General features: G+C 39.8%; 4 protein-coding genes across 4 annotated transcripts; all 4 read right to left on the minus strand.

The window, feature by feature from the left end:
• Positions 1 to 128: 128 nt before the first annotated feature.
• On the minus strand, positions 129 to 3,261 carry LOC5516344. Its single transcript, XM_032386107.2, has 2 exons — positions 2,863 to 3,261; positions 129 to 2,093 (listed from the first exon to the last, which is right to left on the minus strand). Exons 1-2 carry the CDS (start codon positions 2,953 to 2,955, stop codon positions 405 to 407), a joined length of 1,782 nt encoding a protein of 593 aa, XP_032241998.2. The 5' UTR covers positions 2,956 to 3,261; the 3' UTR covers positions 129 to 404.
• A 675-nt stretch (positions 3,262 to 3,936) lies between these two features.
• On the minus strand, positions 3,937 to 8,488 carry LOC5516380 (TLC domain-containing protein 4-B). The gene is made up of 7 exons (XM_001636403.3): positions 8,336 to 8,488; positions 7,469 to 7,634; positions 7,048 to 7,137; positions 6,491 to 6,549; positions 5,476 to 5,570; positions 5,235 to 5,308; positions 3,937 to 4,785 (listed from the first exon to the last, which is right to left on the minus strand). The coding sequence occupies exons 1-7, from the start codon at positions 8,340 to 8,342 to the stop codon at positions 4,494 to 4,496; spliced, it is 783 nt and encodes a 260-aa protein (XP_001636453.2). The 5' UTR covers positions 8,343 to 8,488; the 3' UTR covers positions 3,937 to 4,493.
• A 606-nt stretch (positions 8,489 to 9,094) lies between these two features.
• Positions 9,095 to 11,870, minus strand: LOC5516345 (60S ribosomal protein L18a). Its single transcript, XM_001636404.3, has 5 exons — positions 11,768 to 11,870; positions 10,750 to 10,929; positions 10,242 to 10,371; positions 9,429 to 9,538; positions 9,095 to 9,232 (listed from the first exon to the last, which is right to left on the minus strand). Exons 1-5 carry the CDS (start codon positions 11,783 to 11,785, stop codon positions 9,140 to 9,142), a joined length of 531 nt encoding a protein of 176 aa, XP_001636454.1. The 5' UTR covers positions 11,786 to 11,870; the 3' UTR covers positions 9,095 to 9,139.
• Positions 11,871 to 13,834: 1,964 nt separating this feature from the next.
• LOC5516346 (synaptophysin) lies at positions 13,835 to 19,307 on the minus strand. Its single transcript, XM_001636405.3, has 5 exons — positions 19,149 to 19,307; positions 17,594 to 17,947; positions 16,838 to 17,026; positions 16,476 to 16,637; positions 13,835 to 14,713 (listed from the first exon to the last, which is right to left on the minus strand). The coding sequence occupies exons 1-4, from the start codon at positions 19,221 to 19,223 to the stop codon at positions 16,482 to 16,484; spliced, it is 774 nt and encodes a 257-aa protein (XP_001636455.2). The 5' UTR covers positions 19,224 to 19,307; the 3' UTR covers positions 13,835 to 14,713; positions 16,476 to 16,481.
• Positions 19,308 to 19,313: the final 6 nt, after the last annotated feature.

A 19,313-nucleotide genomic window follows, 5' to 3' on the forward strand; every position in this document is an offset into this window, starting at 1 on the left:
ACTGGTCTGTTCTTCTTTTTTGAACAGTTTATGGCTAAAAATGTCCTTGATGTTCTTGAATTTTAGGGTTCGTAAAAATTTAATGCCCAGTTTGGAAGAAAAAATGCACAGATTCTCAATAGCAATAACCTGATAACATTGACGGTGGTTATTATGAACACAATTCTATTCTGCATTTCAAAAAGCAGTACACTATCAAAACAATATTTTTCTGCTAATGAGTCTTGACGTGTTCTTAGAATTTGGTTAAATCTCAGGCTGACGTTCTTATCAAACAAAAAAGTGTGTGTATATATATATGCAATCAGTTGTTGCACGGGATATGTTTCTCAATCTATGCGAATTTTGTGTTTCGAGTCCTCGGCCGTCTTACATCACGTGATACATGACCACGTCAATCAAAGCTATTTATAGATGACACTAGGGCATGATGGGTAGCCCAATAGTCTGCACCCCATCCTCAGCTCGCAGTACGTCTTCTCGATTGCGTGACATACCGTGAAGTCCTCGCCGTCACACAGCACATGCTGCACCTGACCTGTCAACCTGTCAATCATCGGGATGACGTCACTCTCTGGGTAAACAGTAGTTAGGTAACGCGCGGCTGTCTTCAGCTCAAAGTCGAACTTACGGTGACTGAGTCCTACTCCTGGACTAGAGAATGCCACCCCAGGGACCCCTAGACGGGCGGCAATCAGCTTAGCCACCCCTCCTCCAAAAGAGTGTCCAACGAGTATCACTTCTGAGTTTCTGCGTACGAGTTGTTGCGTGTAGTCTTCAAGAGTTTTGAAATACTGTCGAGTTGAGCCATGATGCAGGAGTTTGTCAATAAAAGCACTCGCGGACACGTAAGCGGAGAGGTAGTCCCGCGGGACCTGGTGAATTATGGGAAAGAGAGTCGAAAGTGACTGGATTACTGCAATTTCATTCCAAATTTTCGCGTAGTGTATCAGTTCATCGGGCGTGTTGGCGCCACGAATAGCAATCACGTGGACATTGTTTGAGTCAGTCACGTGATAGTAATAAGGAGCATGGTCCGCGAAAGAGACCGTAGACCAGTTGTTCTGGCTGAGGAACTGATTGAGTACGGCTTGTTTCAGGGTATCGTTGCTGCTGTACATGGCGGAGTTGTAGGTGAGATTGGCTAACAGAGCCATATCGGCAATGTTTAGCTTGGATTTGCTCCATGTTTGCTCGCATATCGGGTAACGGGGAGTAACCATGTTCTCTCGGTTAGCTGCGCCCCAGGCTTTCGCAAAGATGCTCTCACGGCACCGAGTGTCGCACTTCGTCTGTGTGGATACAGTAGAGACAATAAACGTGATCACAGCAAAGTAGAGCGTAAAGAACAGGACCGCCACACCCCTGCTCATGATGAACTTCGTTCTCTTGGTGTAGGAGCCTCTGTAGTAAGTATACACCTCGGTGGAAGCAACAGCAATCGGGACAAAGAAGGCGAAGACTACCGCGCTAGTTGACATATCCGCAAAGGCGGCAAACACAACGCACGAAACTATCGCAAACATGACCAAAAAGGCTGAAAGAGCTATCTTCAAATACAACAACTTTTGATTCCTCAATGAATCCGTGTAGACAATAGCAATAAGTAAAAGAGACCCGAGAAGCGACAGGCAAAACGCGCCCATCCAGCTGACCGCCACTGCATGCTTGATGAAGTCAGGGAAATACACAATGGACTTGGTCGACGGGACTTTGGTGCCGGCCCAGACACCGGACACAATGACGACTAGGATTACAGTGATTAGCCTGGCGATGCTGAACCTAAGGGAGTTCTTAAATAGAACCGCTCTAAAGACTTCCCAAAACAGGGATAGGACGAGGATAACGATGTAGATAACGCACGGCAGTAGGCCAGCGAGGCAGACGGACATGATATTCCTCCGGGAGGGGGTGGGGGCGGTGGGGTAGATCATCTCGAAGGCGAGGTCCAAGTTGCACGTGATGCTGAAGCAAATAGCGGTGAGGAAGAAGAAAAGAAAGATCACGCTGAGGATGAGATGAGATGCGGTGAAAAGCGACTCGACAATAAACCGTAAAATAGACCAAGCCCGTCCTGACTTGTCCTCAAACAGCTGGAAATGAAAAAAAGGCGAGAACACAATGAAAAGGCGCGGCCAGGTGTGGGTGCGGGATGCGTACCCCCCTCCTTTTCCGGGGCAAACAAACGTATTGAAAAATCGCCTAATCGAAGATTTCGCATGATTCCTTTGCCTGCACCCCTCTAAGTAAATCACTGTCACTCACCTGGGAGAGTCGGCTATCCCCTCCTTAGAGCTGCCCGCCACTTCGTTATATGCTCTTTTGAAAGGCCTATTAATTGTTAGGTTCTTTTATCGCCACCGGTGCGCGTTTACGTGATTTAATCGACAATAGCTCGGGGGTGCATGTTAACAAGTGTGTCGTAACTGTTAATGAATTTGTATCTAGGGTACTCTATAAAGCTAGAACAAATCTTTTAAGCACTGTTCAAAAGGAAAAAAAAAGTATAAAGACAAAAAAAAGAATGATCTTGTCATTCGAGCTGTCGAACAAACACTCAATTTGTTTCGTGATGAGAGGTGTAGACATGTTCAAAAAGCCGTGACGAGAATGCAAACCTTACCAAAACAGCTCCTTTGGTTTTTGAGTGCGAGGCCTGTTGTGTTTTGCTTTGTGTAATCTCTTTAGGATTTTTTTTATAAACTTCTCACATTTAAAAAAAAAACGACCTTGCGTTTTTCAAAGTAAGTAATTTCATGTTGCAATTGATTGTTCTCAATAATAAAACGTCCATAGATATATATTAATATTCTAATCATTAAAATATTGGTGGTAGTATTTTTTGCGTAAATAAATTCTCACCTTTTCGCTCTGATCTCCTTTAAATCCTGCAAACTGGAGCTCTTCCCGATCCCTGACAAAGATGCCGTCGGAGAAATTCTTCATCTGCATCATATTGAGAGTAACTTTGTTTTTCAATGATGAGGCAAGTTTTCTCTATGAAAAGCTGATAATACGTAGTAATATGGAGCAAGAAAATGAGCCAGCAAAGTAAATGCGACAATAATAATTACTTGGCTATGACGCAGGTATACTTAGCTTTACGAAATGCCATGAATACTCAAAATAACTCGAAATAGAATGGTCCATCTAGAATGGATTCCATCGAGAACGTACTGTGACAACCTGTGAGACAGAGCGGAACAAACCGTCTACAAGAGAATGAATTATAAGTATGACGTGACCCTCCATGAAAAACGTACACGCACATCGCACATCGTGCTCAAACGAAATTCTGTGAGAACGGTAAGCAAAAAACCAAAAATCATGCAGGCTCGTTCCCAGGATTGACCGAGGGGGGGGGGGGGGGGGGGGGCAGTCATAGGCGTGTATTTTGGGCATTTTGTATGTTTTCCCACGGATGGTGGTCACTTGTAGTCAACGAATATTGGCACTTGCCAACAGACCCCCTGCACAGATAACAATATCAGTCAGGGACGCGTTTACCTTTCGTTTTAAGCTTTACCAAAAATAAGAAGAAGCCTAGAACTATGAGGCTATTGTAAACTATGCTTTTTTCTTTGAAGAGGTATCTTATAATTGCAATTGTATCACGATGAAGGGGGTGGGGGGGGGGGGGGGGGTGGGGCTGAAATACAAAGAATGTATAAAAAAGTTTATCTTGTAGGGGGGCTCCCAACAGTACGGCCCCTGAGGTAACTGTTTTTTTACCAAATGTATCGTTTTCACTGGAATATTGCTGGTTAGAAGGTTTTTCCAGAGATTTTGGCTCGAAATTTTCATTGTGATTTTCGTTTCCGAACCTGTCAGATATGAAATGGCGGTCCATGAAATGGCCTGGCGTCTAGCGGATGCTAAGCGGATGCTAAGCGGATGCTAAGCGGACTTAATCTATCACAGGCATCCAAGCAATAATTTCACTTACACGATGTTTATTAGAAATGCATTAATGGAATCGAGTTAATTGCTGTAAAAATGACTTTTTATTAAAAAAACATTGAAATTCATGTCTTGGTAGACCAATAAAACGCCACAAGCTTATGATAGAAACGTATAATAACATGATAATCATATTTTGCATGCATATATAAATAATTTAATATCTAACGGGTAATTCAATACACTTTTATGAAAAGAATCCAATCAAAAAATCATTTGATTTGCCACGCTTGGCAATATTTTAAAATGATCTAAATTTTGTCGCACATTCCACATGTCCACATTCTTTGTTAAACTAGGAAAATTGTAGTGCAGGACATGTCAACGTGAAACATCGTAAATGGTTCCTAGTTTAGCTACCGCATAATCCACCTGGCGCACGACAAATTCTGTTGCCGGCCACACGAAATGTTTTCTCAACCATCCGACCAATTACAGGATTTGGCGCAAGCTATAACTTTTTTCGGGCTGGCTTAACTAGGAAACGTACACTACATGTATCAAATTTATTCATTATAAAGATTTGTATATTACTAGGATGACCTCTTCTTGTGGACACTATTGAGTACCTTATAGCCACCCCTGATCATTTTAACCATCCAAAAAACGTTAATAATATCCAATATGACACACGTCCCCAGCCAAAAGCACGTGACCAAAGGGCCCAGGCGCATGCGTTCGGGCGTGTCCCAAACCTGGCTGCACTTATAGTAATAGTACGGCATGGCAGCTAAGCGGCACAAGAAGAATGAGATGACCATGGACCATGCATTGGCCAGGAAGCGACGAGAGACGTAGGGCTCCTTAGCAGCGGTGTAGAACCACCTGGAGATAGTGAGTTATTGAATGAGTGAGGGGCATTTGTTAGAAAACAGATACATAGGTTAGAAGGTTACCCTCTCTAGAGGCCGCATTATGTTGATGTAGTTGACGACGGTGCTTTGGCTTGGGGATTTTTCGCATCTACAGTTCCGGATATAGCCAAGACGGGAGTCCCGTGTATTCGACCAATCATATTGCTAGTTATAGAGCGATGGAAGTATTGCAGCAAGCTGGCTAGACACAAAGGTCTTTACGGTACACTAGCGAACATTTCTATATGTGCCGAATTTTAAAACATGCTCAAAGTAAACTTATAACATTAACACAGCTTTTGCAGTAGCACTATGTCAGTGGGTTAGTAATGGGTTGGTTGTTACAGTTCGTTATTGTGTTTCAGTGGCTTTAGTTTTGTGCATTAGATGGATTGATCAGTTTGTTGAAGAATTCCTTACCTTTGATTAACAAAAACTGTAGATAGTTCAGCCAGTTGTCGAAAATTAGCAAAATATGGTAGGACTCCATAGACCTGAATAATAAATAAAAAAAGCAATGCCCAACTGAACTATATTTTAGCACAATGCAAAGAATCACCAGATCACAGGGGAGAGGTGAAGAATGCACTAACAGAGTCGCAAGACGTTATTGAATGTCAATATTCTCATGTCAAAGCAAATAGTCACAAGCAGTACTCACAACCACAAAGAAATAGGCCAGCATAGCCATAAGGTGGTGGATGAGAGTGAAGAAGTCCCCTATTAATCTGTAGCTCAGGATGATCAGGATGAGGTCTGTGCAGAAAGTTTAAAAAGGAAATGTTTGTTTAATTTGTGTAATCATTCTTTAATTTGTGCGGCCCTCATTCTGCCCCAACAAACCCCAATAGTCCCCTCCCATTCCCCCAATGAAATGTTTGTTTAATTTGTGTAATCATCCTTTAATTTGTGAGGCCCTTATTCTGCCCCACCAAACCCCAATAGTCCCCTCCCATCCCCCAAATGCACTCACCCCCCTAATGCCCCAAACCAGACTCTCCTGCCTTAGCCCAAACAATCCCTACCCATAGCCCATATAACACATCCTCTTTAAAATTAAACCAGCAATGGTCTCTCCTAGATGACAATGAACACTAGAATACTGATGGCTTGTGAGCTTCCATGAGCTATCAGGTCTGGCTGATGTTAATGCGTAGATCTGACTCATACCCACCCTCTAATCAGAGAAAAATAGTGAGATATGCATAGAATTATGGACATATTAAATCCAGAGATGGTCCCTCCCATGATGCTTTGCAGTCCATCACCCAAGTTCATCCTGCCCACAATGCATTGCACAGTGTTTAACGTCTGTCCTGGGTGTGGTGCAGTATGACAAGCAGAGAAGCATTCGTTAGCCTTAATTCTGATATTGAAATCACACAATCTATATTGACCAAAAGGTGCCTTGTTTAGCAATGTGCTCTCTCTAAAAGTAAAGTTACGTTGCCAAGGATGCCTGATAGTAAACATACAGAGCGCGTAGCAATACAAGGCACAAGAACATTTCAGCCAATTGAGAGGAGATTTTGTAGTTTTATTATCAGAATTTTGCTAAGCAAATACCTTGTCATCCTCGGGGACCCAGGGCGTGCCTCCTCTGACCTCTGCGATGCCCTGGGTCCCGAGGATGCATCTTTGTATTGTAAAAAAATGTAATTTGTAAAAAAAATTACCAGCAGTTATGTAGCCAAACGTTATAGCTATTCCAGACCTAACCAACACAGCTTGACTCCTATTCAAAAACAATGACAATTATATAAAAGGATGAGAAATACCCTGTTAGTGGGCAAGGGGATTTGGCGTCCATGAGGGGAGGGGGGTAGGTTAGAGGTCTTGACATAAGTTTGAGATTTTATTTGTCATTTATAAAACAAAGTGTGTTTCGGTGGAGAGAGGTGAGGCTGAATCATGAAAAAAAAAATGCAAGAAAAAGTAAGTAACTCATGAAGGAAATATTGAACAGAAAATATATATATATATATTCAAACTTCCTTATTTTAATTCCAGAATGGATAACTTAAGTGCAAAACAAGACTTTTTTGACCGCCACCCCCCAAAAAAGGCAAGCTTATTAATTTTTATTATTTGAGATAAAATATAATAATCTACACAGAAAGAAGTTTCTTTCTGCCACACAGCATACTTTGATAGAGGGGGGGGGGGGACTTAAAAAATGTATCATCTGCACAGCCCATGAAATTACATCACAATGTACAAAATTATAACATACCATACTGGGTTACTAGTTGTCTCTCCATCAAATATCAAACAGTATATTGCAATCAAAGTGACAATTACAGCATGGACATTTGAGCCAACTCTAAAAAGGAAAAATGAAAAGAATTTGAATGAACAAAGCCGATCAGGGCCATCTTTGCAGCCTTTTCTCATAATTTGGGGAAAATAAATCATCACAAGATTAAAGTAGAGGAATGTTTTATGTCTCTGAGAAAAAAAAAATTGTCTCCAACAAGAGGCTAATGCTTAATTTCTCAGGGGTGTATAAAATACCACTTAAACCTTGTGCTGATTTATTTTCTGGCTTCCACCACACCTACACAGACTACCTTGATTTTCTACAGCTTGTCTGTAGCCTTTCTAATCATACTATATCTCATAATCACATAGACGGAGTTAACAGGAGTTTGTACCTTGTGTGCCAATCTGCTTGTTGTGTTCTTGTGAAGCCACTGTATGCCTTGATGTATTTAGTCGAGATTATAGGAGCAGCAAAAATTCCAATTAATACAAAAATGATGAAGCTTAGACCAGAAACTTCAATAAAAAAGGTATTACTGCTTGAGAGTGGCGTGGTCACTGTAGAAGTAAAGAATATAAATCATTAGGACACCTTGTGGTGAAACCAGTGCCATAAAGGCCATAAAGCCTAAAAATATCGAAGGGGGGGGGGGGGGTAGGCACTTCAGAGACTAAGAAAGTTTGGGGGACGGAGGGGGGCTGTAATGACACAAAAGTACCCCCAACTCAACTACTCAAGAAAACAACATTTTCCAGTCAAAGTATTTACTAAAATGTGGAGCATACAGTATGACGAATAAAATGATACACAGAAACTATTTTTACATTCTGTACGCCTTCATTTATTCATCGAAAATTTGTCTCTCAAAATGATGTAAGGTGATCAAACCATGAATTGTTTTAGGATTAAATTACAATTAACTGACATTAACTCAGGACATATCAAGTCTCTTCATTAGGGCAAATTACAGTTGCTAATATGTAAGTAAGGTACTCGAGTTTATTCTTTTTACGCTGATAGGCAAGACGGCAGGAAACGCTTGACGGCCCACTGACACAATATCACACAACACGTGTCAAAGCGGTCTCGAATGAAAGATCAGACTCTCGACAAGCATAGCAAACCCTTCATCTATCATCTTTTTGGAACGATCACACCGTCGATTGTACACTTCTGACATCGAATCCTTTCAACAAAGCCTTAGATATCTGTTTTGCCAGACGATAACCGTTATTATTTACAAAAAAAATCAACGTACCTTCCATGGTAGTCACAAGTTATCAAATATGGATCTTTGACCTTAGATCGTTCGATGTAGAGAATTCGGGCAATGCGCCACGTTGGGTTATTATTTTTTTCACAAGAAAAATATAGAACAATAATACATCAGCGGTTATGCCTGTCAGCACATGCACATGAGCGATCATGCGTGAAACCACAGGTATCCCATCAGCTGTGTAGTCTTGATAACTATAGCTCCAATAAACAGACGGGGTGTTTGTTAGTCTCGCGCAGCCGTTCTGTGTCGGTCACGCAACGCTCCCATCCCCACTAATTGGATCAGATTCCCCTCCCATTGTTTTGAGTGCGTCGACCGAACGTCACTCAAGATTTCCAGTCAACCAATCAGTTTGAACGCATTAGAAGTGGGGATGAGAGCCAGTGGGGGGCTAGGTGTGTGGCAAAACCAATTTTAACCCCAAGGGATTTAGCACTTTGGGTGTTGTCAACAGCACACAAAGTGCTTACAGCTAGTCTTCAAGTACTGTTATTGCATGGAATGATATGTTGCAAGTGTTGGCGAAGGAGTCTAAATAAACTTTTGTACCTACACAGGGGGTTTCCAGGCCCATTATTTCTTGTGCTTGCAATTCAAAAAGTGAGGGAAATAATGAATAATAAAAAATGAAGAAAAGAAAACAAGAAATTCCAACTCCATTTGGATTCGAACTACACAGGTTGTGTGTCACAGCTAAAAGCAGGGGGATTGGGGAGATCAATGAAACAAAGGCAGTTCTCGGGTTTGAAATAGTTTATTTGGTGCTTCCTGGCGTCACTGAGTTTAGTACATGGTGTTTGGTCGCTTAGCAACAAACTTTGACTTGAATTGCGACTTCATGATGCGGTGAGGGAAGGGGAATTTGATTTTGCTATTCTGAAAATCAATAACAAAAACAAAAGTTAGTACATCAGTTTCAGTCTCTTGAAGGATACAGGCTTCCATGGCTGGTAAGTAAGACTGGATATTGAATTGTTTAGTTTGTCTAGAGCTACTAAATCTTCAGAGAAAGCCAGTCAATACAGACACTGCTCAGAAGTGGCTACAGGTGGGGGTGTCCATATAGACTTACATGCATCTGTTTGACATGAGGACGCCTGGCCTTGCTGGCTGGGATTACTTCCACCTTCATGATCTGGATGGAGTAGCCTCGGGCACGGTGCCTTGCCGCCATGTCACGGTCTGAGAAAGGTATATCAACTAGCTATTAGACAATAATAGGTTATTTACTAGTATAATGTTATGACAAATCTGGGATAGTACTACAGGCAGCCAAAGTTCTTAGTTTGCATATTTATAGAGGCTGTAAGGGGATTCACACTGATGAACTCTTTGAAGATATTGAGTTTGACCCATTTTGTTTTGTCCTCAGACTCCTATAAACTTACCCCCCCTTCCTGCTTCTTTTATTTCAAACGTTTTACAGCAAAACAAATTTACCAATGTCTTCAAAAAACTTCAACAGTGAATCCCAATACAAATACAAATCAATAATTTGAGCTGGCAGTGATAGTACTAATGCAAGATCATCTATTTGCAAATAATACTTTTAATTTGGCAACACCAAACCTGTCAAATTTTACTAGTCTTTATTTGCTGTTCTTGTCTCATAGGGAGTTTTAGGAAGGACAATATTTCCTCCAAACTACAACACTAAAACACATGGTCTATCAGGGATGTTTGTGTGTGTGTGTGCTAAATATCCAGCCTTCTGTACTCACTAAAGTAGAAATAGGGTTCTAGTTTTATTTTTGTTTCTTTGGAAGAATAAACACAGGTTGTTTTTATAGGAACTAGTTACAGATTGAGCACTTAAGAGTCATTTTTGTTAAGTCTCCATAGACGTTGTCTCTTCCTAATCTCTTTATAGTAGCCTGATACTCACAGCAAGCAGTAACGGCTCCAGACACGGTCAGGTCACGGTACTCCCTGTACATGTTGTGGGTGCCACTGCGAGAGTCATACCTCAGCCAGATACCAAAGTTCTTGATCTGAAGAGGTTTCTTCTCATAGATCTATAAAAAGACCACACCAAAATGATATTAAATATCTTCATCTTCTTATATAAGGTGTATGAAAGAACTTGCACGTTTTATTTGCCTGCAGATGATAATTTTGTGATAGAAATGGGTGAATGGCAGAAATAAAAAGCTAAGTCACACTAACCTTATTAGACACATTTACTGTGTTTTTAATCAAATCAGTATGATGCAGAATTTAGTTGTCAACAAGACCCATTAATAACACTGTAAAACCGACTAAGTTTGTGACATATATGTGGTTCCAATATATTTGTGTGCTTTGGACACAAAGCTTTTTTATTGAGCTTTATTTTTAGCATTATGTTTGCTAATTTTATCTTCAGGAAAAATGTTGATCAGTTGAGGTTCTACCTGTTGACAAGAGACAATCTCTCCCTGAGACTTCTTCATTCTCTTGAGCTGAGAGATGAAGTACCAGAATTTGGATCTGGCGACAACATCATCAGGGGCGAAGATACGCATCTTGTACAGTGGTGGGACGGTGAGCTTCTTGTTGGGCATAAGGCGCCCAATAACCTGAAATTCCTTCAGCTGTAGCAAAAAAATATATTAACAGTCAATGATAGATCAAATTCTAAGGTCCTTGTTAAGCAATATTATTATTAGCAATACTATTCAGTCTGAGATCTTGCTAGAGAATCACTAGTGATGTGAGCACTTTCAAGGTCACTTAAATGTATTTTGAAGAGTGCAAGGTAGCTATCCTTTAGCATGCAAAAATGTAGAACGCGTGCCTTTCTCAGCGTTCCAACTACATTCTCAACAACATAAAAAGGGGGGTAGCCATGTAGTCAAATGCATATTTGAGTAATACTAGTTAAATGCAGCCATAAGTTATAATACCATATTACACACACTAAAGTTCGTAGTAGGTTCAATAAAATAGTCTCCTTAGATAGATACGATACGCAGATCTTACTCAATATGAATGTATTTTAAAAGTAATAAAAAGACAAAACTGTCCTCCGTAAAAGAATAAAATATCGGCAAATCTACCGCTTTCAATCTATTTCTAAGTAAGGCAACTACACATCGCAATGAGTAAACAGTTTAGGCACTCTAAGCAAATGACATTACAAAATTACGAGACCCTAAACACCATTAATGTATGAAGTTAACTGGGTGTACTAAAAGAAAAATTCGACTGTCATGAAAAATTGTCGTTTAAACGCGAAAAATTCAAAATGGCCGGCAATTCACGTGAACCACGTTGACTAGGCATTCGTAGGGGTTTCCGTTAAACAACAGCGCTAAACGCTATAAAATATACCTGATGTTATAGTGTATTTGTGATTTTATTTACTGGTTGTGAACACAAGGATGGGGAAGACGGATAAAAGGGTTGTTTTGGGATTTATTTTCGGTTTACCTCGCCTTGCACCTTCATCTTGTTCGACACGAGGAAAAGAGAATGAGCCCCGCTTTGCTGGGGGTCAAACACCCGCAAGGAGTCATGGGACGTAGGACGCGATGCATCTTGGGACTTCGTATTGTTACAGGTAGCCTGACTTTACCTTATTCTGCTTAATTTTCGCACTTCGCAAAAATTATGACCACGAACTTTTAAGTTTAAAAACACGTGAAATTGTTAAAATTAACTTGAATATAAAAACATACAGTAAAGAAATATTAAAAAATTGTTTACAGAAGTTATGAAGGTTCTACCGTGATCTCCTAGAAAATAGGTTCGCGGATCGGCGGATTCGGCCCCGAAACGCTCACGGATTACGGATTTCTATTTTTATTTCAGCGGATGGTTGGATTTTGGAAATTCGTCTCTGTTAACAACATGGGTGGATTTCGGATTTCGACTGCTTTGACGGTCGAATTTCGGATTTTAAATTGAATTTCAAAATCCGCGCTATTATTTATCTGTCAAACCATGCGGATCTATCTGCGGATCCACGGATTTGCACCAAAAATGTAGCGGATCGGCGGATTTACATACCCCTATTCACCCCTCCCCCCTTGAACTTCATATTCGCGAAATAAAAAATAAAATAAATAATAATAAAAAATTCCGCGATCGCGAAATTAACAGCGAAGTGTGCCAGAAACGTTTCTCGAAAATTGCAGTCAGGATAGAACGGTCTTTAGGTGCGAGACTATGTCTAGGTAAAAGTTCACATATAATGCAGGCCCGTACCAGGGGGGGGGGGGGGGGGGGGTGCGAAACCCGAAAAGACGGACCTATTTTTTACCGGGGGCATATCGAGAAAATTTAGACTAAAATTGTCGTTTTTCCCAGATGCGGTCACTCCCATATAAGGGAAGTAATATATTCCTTATTTGGAAAACCTGCACGATTCTTGTCATTTTTAGGGCTGCCGTACCGCAGGTGCTTCGCCAACTTTGTTAATTGTATTCAGAAGAGAAAAGCAGTGACTGTGACCATCTTTAGTCAATGGAGAAAGCTTCTGAAAAGAAACCAGACCCCTAAAACGACAAAGTTTTCTTCATATGGTGGGGGGTGGGAGGGGGAGGGAGGGAATGAGGTCTCTGATAAAAATATGACCCTCCCCTCTATTTTTGTATGCCTTTGCAGTATCTCCACGGGACATTTATTGTCGGATTTGGCTTACCAGAGCAGGAGAACATGTTCTCCTGACCAGAGTGATATAGCTTACAGGCCCGTACCCAGGGGGGGTTGCAGGGGGTGTGAACGCACACAACGGCCGAAAGTCCACTTTTGGTTCTCAATAGACATGCTATTTGTAGACAAAACTATAAATGCTGCTATACATGATTGCTATACATTTAGACACAGCCCACAGACCCACAACAGCCTAAAGTCCACTTTTGGTTCTCAATAGATATGCTATTTGTAGACAAAACTATAAATGATGCTATACATCAATGCTATACATTTAGACACAGCAAAGCTCAAAGCACAGAATTTACCATGTTCTGCTGGAAGATGAGAATAAAATATTATACATATCAGTTAGGGGAAGGGTCAGCTACCTGAGTAAAGTAATCATAACTAGGGATTTCGCACGAGATTTGTACGATTCAAGCATTTCCAAAATTTCGTTTTTTTTTTTTTCGGAGAGTGTCCCCGAACCCCTTTCACTACATGATGGAGTTAAAAAATTATACTCTCTCCCTTTCAAATTACTCTAAAACATTAGGGGAAAATTTTGCATTTTGCAACATATTTTGTCCATCTGACCTTATTTTTCCTCGATGAAACAAGTGTGCTTGCGTTTGTTCTTTGTCTAATGCAAGATAATAAAACAAGTGTTGTCCTTATGGAGAATTCCCCGAAGAAAGGGATACTATTAGTACAACAAATCAAGTCCTTAATCTTTTGCATTTTCCCAATATTCATTCCATTACAGTTTACTTCGCCCATAACTCCCACCCCAATGAACAATCATCCGTAAAGGGGGAGAAGGGTGGTGGCTCTCTGGTACTATTGAATGGTCCAACATAGTTTGGCCAATATCATTTTAATGAGACAAACATTAGAAATTATAACCTAAAACTGTCATCACAAATGCAGCAATGAATTACTGTCATTAGAGCACTGTAGGTTTGTATATACCAGACTCAACACAGCAATACCTGTTAAACCAGATGGAAACACTTGTCTTAATTCAATATATTTTTGGCTTATAGGGGGAGGGGGCTCATTCTCTTTTTCTTGTGTAGAAGAAGATAAAGGCGGAAGGCTTTCTGCCAACAACAATGGCCCTAGAAATAATTTTTGTGCTTTAAATTGATTAACTTATGCAATATGAACAGAAAAGGAAGTTTGCCATATTCATGCTGCAATTGAAATATTTCCAAGATGGCGCATGTGTCATGAAGTGCAGTCTAGATCATTCGATTGACTGCCTAACATTCTATAACATCTGAGACAATAACACCAAGGGTGACGACAGTTCCACTTCCAAATCAAAGTATATGCAGAGTGAAAATACCTATAAAAAATTGGTTTGTCAAACAATGAGAGGATAACCAAAAGTAAACCATTGACAATCTTGAGCAAATGAAACTTTTTGTACACTTACAGTGCACATGTTTGAGTATTCTCTATTAGGTGAGGAACTGATTATTATTACTGTACTGTATATACAGTACTCGACTAAAACATTATCAAGTAAAAAAAAATTCTCAGCTATATAAAAAGCACTCAAATTCCACATTAATCTCTCCCTTTTATGCAACTACGTAGCACAAGTAGCTATCTCTCAGGTTTTGAGTTTTTCCATCAAATTGGCACTTGTCTGGAGTGATACATAGCACCAGATATGTAGCCTGCATACACCGAATTCAGCTTCTGATTTAATACGAGGACAGCAACACAAAGCTGAAAAAAAAAAAGTAAAAATAGCTAAATTTTCAAAAAGGTAGTTAAGGGTAAAACAGAGGCATCTCTTGAAATAGGAGGGGCTTGATGGTAAGGGGACTCATTAATACATATCTATATAGCAAAAGCAGGGGGGTCTCCTGGTTAAGGAGAGTGCTTATATACTTTCATAACGGAGGCAAGGTTTTCTAGTTAAGGGAGATCTCACATATTTACATACAGTAGCAGAGGCAGGAGGGAGGGGGTGGCTTGTTGTGATGGGGAGTTCTTACATGTTTATTTAGCAGAGACAGGGGTTCTCCTGGTTAAGGGGAGTCCTTACATATCAAGAGACCATAATGTAAGAGAACAAATCCCTGTGGCCCATGATGTCATACTTGAAAGCTATTTTTAGATTGCACGAGCTTGTCCATCATAGCATCCATGTATGGTTTGTCGTGCCATAGTTGGTTAGGGGCACCTATTACAATTTTCACAACAAACTTTTTTCCCTCTGCACTTTTTTGCTTTGTTTGCTTTTTATCCCTTAAGCTGCTCCTACTTGTAGGATGGTGTCCTGGTATCTGTTAAGTTATCTAATCGAAATGTTATATGTATAATTGAACGGGAAGACGTCGGGGAGACGGCGAATTTGGAGTTCATTCATGATGCATAGGGCTGACTCCTTAAAATACTTTTTTCTGCAATTCGGTGAGATAGAATACCTAGGCACTCTCAGAGTCTATGTTAAGTATTTTAATACAAGAAGGCCTTTATTTTTCCTTGATTTACAATATTTTTAGATGAATGAACTTCAAATCTTCACACAAATGTTAAGAATCATGTCACTAAAGAAACCCTTGTCACTGGAAAAAGATTTACTTCATTCTAAAGACTTGAAAGCTTTTGTAAAAAAAAACTCACTCACTGAGAGTTGAAGTCTCGCATCTCAACCTACTTTTTAGATTCTAGATTTCCAGTCGTTTCTATTTGAGTTTGATATCTTGACCTTTTTCTCTTTGCGTAGATTTTTTTTTAGTTTGCTTCCCTTGTAATCTATAGGTTTCATTACTTAGTGCATTGTTTAGTGTGTAAAAAATGTTCTTCTATGAGCGTGTTTTGTTCTTGTGACAATTCGCAATAAATTGGGCAAAAAAAATTATAAACATTTTTTTTCTCTGTATTATTTGAAAGCATAGACGCTTTTAAAATATGCAGAAATATAGATCCGTTACTTTTTGCCTTGTAATATTGTTTCACAATCATTTACAGCGTATATCTTATTGCTTTGATCACAATTGTGATCGAAAAAGGAGTGAGTTTGCGGAAAGGTTGGGTGATTTGCGCACAAATGGTGTTCAAAAGCTTATAAAGAATATTAATAAAAATCACTGCTCCAATTGCTGCAGGATTCCTTATGGATACTTTGCTCAGGTTACACTCAGCTACTTTATGGGGAAGATTCGGGCTCCACGATCAATTATATGTGTATTTTGGGTGGGAGACATCCTAGTTTGTATGGGGATCTCTAATGTTTATCACCCTTTTTTACAACTCTTGACGTCACAAGTGATATGCAAATTAGATACACGGATGTTGCCGGTTCCATGCCAAAATTGCTCATTTTAAAAAGGATCAAAAATCAGGTTTTTGTTTAAATCAAGTATCGAATATTGGAGGAATTATTGTTGGGATATTACGCTACTATACTAACTAGTCAATTTGTCAAAATAAGCAAAAGAGAATTTCGTGTCATGTTCTCTTTAAGGGAGGTCTTACATACCCATATTTATATAGCAGAGGCAGGGGGTGTCTCCTGGGTAACAGCTTCTGCATCTGGTCCAGCCATGCTGTTAGCCGCACGGCGAGGGCTGTGCCAGGGAGTCTCCTTGAACAGGAACCACAGGTTGAAGGCCCACACAACACAGTTCAGGAATCCCAGCAGCTGTAAGGAACAACACACAATCAGAGGTTTATGCTTGGGAGACGTGTTGGTAGGTGAGATATGCACCCCCTTGGCCACCGAACAGGGTTTTTTGTTCTTAATAAGGTTAATAAATATCAAACCCTGTGGATAGGTTATTTATGACTGCACCTCCCCCCCCCCCTCTTAGGAAATCCTGGCTATGTGACTGGTAAACTTACCACAGACACATTGAGAGCAGCAAATGTAGCACCAGTCAGGTTATTGCAAACATTGGGTGTCCTACAATTAGTAGAGAGCGCAACATTAACCCCAACTTGAGTGGCATCCTTCAAGCCTGACAAGCCTGCAGCCCAGGCTATTGATGCAGTGAACCAGAAAATGACGTACAACACACTCACTGCAAAGTCCTGTTGACACAAATAAACCAATTAGAGGCTTCAATGAGCAAAAATTAATCACACCATGAGTAAGACCAGCAAGCATTTCTGGGGTCACTTAGATTGACTAGATTCACACATTTAAAAGGAAAAATATGAGCAGTTTTATGTTAGAAGTTGGGAAGCTAAAGCCTGGTCATGGCTGTACTAATAAAATACCAGAAATATCTCCAGCTTTTATTACTCTTAGTTTCTTCCACCTCCCAAGGAGGAAGGTGTTAAGAGTCACCTTCAAATAAAAAGCACCCCTCCCCGCCCAAATAATAAAAAATAAAAGATGCACAAATGACCAAACACAAGGCTTTTATCACACATAAGTTTTATCTTTTTTTATCAAGCAAATAAAATGGTGAGCTCATATACAGGGCTAAAATCTGAATTTTAAAATAAGTAGAATCTCATGAATCATGGATAAATAAGCACCCCAGGTGCTAAAACAAGTAAATTTTTATTTTATAACAAAAAGAGCACTCACATTATAATGCAATCCAATCACTCCAGAAGCTTTTAAAATAAAAAAGGTACTAAAGCACTTACCACAACAGGCAGAGAACATATTCCAATGTCTGTTGATGTAGAATCCTTGACTTGGTCTTCAAAAAACGTGTAATAGAGAGCCGCCCCAATGGCATAGAGGAAACATGTTGTACCAACAAACACAAAATACTCTGATTCAGACTTATAGTTGAGTGGCTGTGTATATTGTGACACATTCACACACTTGAACCCATTAGGCTGGTCCACATAAACCCTTGCCTCATCAAATGTGTAGGAGAAATCAACACTGACATGCTGAGTGACAGTCTTATTGGTCTTATCAGTACAAAGTGCATTGTATCCATAGTTCCCACGGTAACCAACTGTTGTTGCAAAGGCAAAGATGGCAATAAACTGCAAGAGAAAAGAGGATTATCTCAGTGGTCAAGAAAATACATATTCAAAGCAATCCACACTGCTTGTGAATAGGTAAAATTATATTTAAGCCAAAATAAAACAACAGCAATAAGGCCAAGTAAAAAAAAAAATATGTTTCCAGCCAATGTTCTGGGGAAAAAAGGTGCAGGTAGGCAGCTTTTTATTTTATTTCCTGTATTTTTATTAGTCTTCCAAAGGCATCGACCTATCCACAAAGCACCTCACATACAGTACCAAAGTTTTAGGGTTTTGACTGACTGCCTATCACAATGCAAAAAAAAGTTTTCTTTCTGCAGTGTGAAATAGAAGCAAGTGTTTCTTTCACAGTCGAAGACGAAGAGAATGATGATAAAAGCTTTAAATGGGAGAGGAAAAATGCTATGAGTAGCATACTTTGCTGATGTTCATTTTATTTCCACAAATAAAAGGACTTTGTTTTGCTCTCCCTCTTCTTCAATAGTGAAACGCCAACATAACAGTTTTACTAACATCCAAGGGGAATGAAGGAATCAAATGCATATCTCATATTTCTTCCCTAAGAAGGTAATTATTTAAGACATTTCTGGGATATTTAAAGAATTCAAAGCAGGGTTTGTTGTTCTGCTATCAAACCCTCCCAAAGAAACACCTTATTTTTATTTAGTGCAATGAAGGCACAGAAATACTGTTTTGCATTTCATTAGTAGAATTAAAAGATTTGGATTTTGGAAGATTTTAAAAATATTTGGTTTAGATGTGGTACAAGCTATGCTGTGGTATGCAATTCATAATGATATACTAGTTTTTCTGTTAAATTCGACTGAAAGGGGGTGTACAGGTGACCATTATTTGCTTATGTAATCAAATATCTCAATGGATTTGAGCACAAGATCGAAATGAGTAGCGAATGAGTCAAACTTTGTATGCTGTTAAATCTAGATCCGAGCAAAACGACGGACTACAAAATCACTATCATTATCATCTTATAAAAACACCAAGTGGAAAGCACGCCGGAAATAAAAGATCAGGCAAATAACAACGTTATTTTCTTACACAAATATATAAAACAAAACGGTTTGTCCTGTCGGTAAACATTCAAACTCATTGTCATAGCGCGCTTATTCGCAAATCCCACCTCCAAGACCTCTCAGCTAGACCACTCCAATATCGCCATCTCTATACAATTTCTATTACTCACCAGTTCGATGACCTTGATAAAGCCTCTTGGTTCCTTGAATATGTTGAAGTTGGGTTTACTGTTTAGGGTAGGCATGTTTTTGCCGGTTTGAATGGGGCCTGTCTCTCACTTCTGCCTTTCTCGCTTGTGTGAGTAACCGCCTTTCGCCGCGGTAACCACCCTACT

Source organism: Nematostella vectensis, chromosome 1 (assembly GCF_932526225.1).
Source record: "Nematostella vectensis chromosome 1, jaNemVect1.1, whole genome shotgun sequence".
NCBI lineage: Eukaryota > Metazoa > Cnidaria > Anthozoa > Actiniaria > Edwardsiidae > Nematostella > Nematostella vectensis.

Excerpts from the sequence above, each read along its gene's own strand:
- LOC5516345 (XM_001636404.3), bottom strand. Across the intron at positions 9,539-10,241 it reads TGGAGCCGTTACTGCTTGCT|ACCGTGACATGGCGGCAAGG; the intron begins GTGAGTATCAGG and ends TACCTTTCTCAG. Across the intron at positions 9,233-9,428 it reads CTCATGTCAAACAGATGCAT|AATAGCAAAATCAAATTCCC; the intron begins GTAAGTCTATAT and ends ATTGATTTTCAG.
- LOC5516344 (XM_032386107.2), bottom strand. The coding sequence starts at position 2,955 with ATGATGCAGATGAAGAATTTCTCCGACGGCATCTTTGTCAGGGATCGG. Across the intron at positions 2,094-2,862 it reads AAGGAGATCAGAGCGAAAAG|CTGTTTGAGGACAAGTCAGG; the intron begins GTGAGAATTTAT and ends TTTCATTTCCAG.
- LOC5516380 (XM_001636403.3), bottom strand. Across the intron at positions 7,138-7,468 it reads CAAGCAGATTGGCACACAAG|AGTTGGCTCAAATGTCCATG; the intron begins GTACAAACTCCT and ends TTTCCTTTTTAG. Across the intron at positions 6,550-7,047 it reads ACAACTAGTAACCCAGTATG|GAGTCAAGCTGTGTTGGTTA; the intron begins GTATGTTATAAT and ends GTTTTTGAATAG.
- LOC5516346 (XM_001636405.3), bottom strand. The coding sequence starts at position 19,223 with ATGCCTACCCTAAACAGTAAACCCAACTTCAACATATTCAAGGAACCA. Across the intron at positions 17,948-19,148 it reads TTATCAAGGTCATCGAACTG|TTTATTGCCATCTTTGCCTT; the intron begins GTGAGTAATAGA and ends TTTCTCTTGCAG. Across the intron at positions 16,638-16,837 it reads CTGCTCTCAATGTGTCTGTG|CTGCTGGGATTCCTGAACTG; the intron begins GTAAGTTTACCA and ends TGTTCCTTACAG.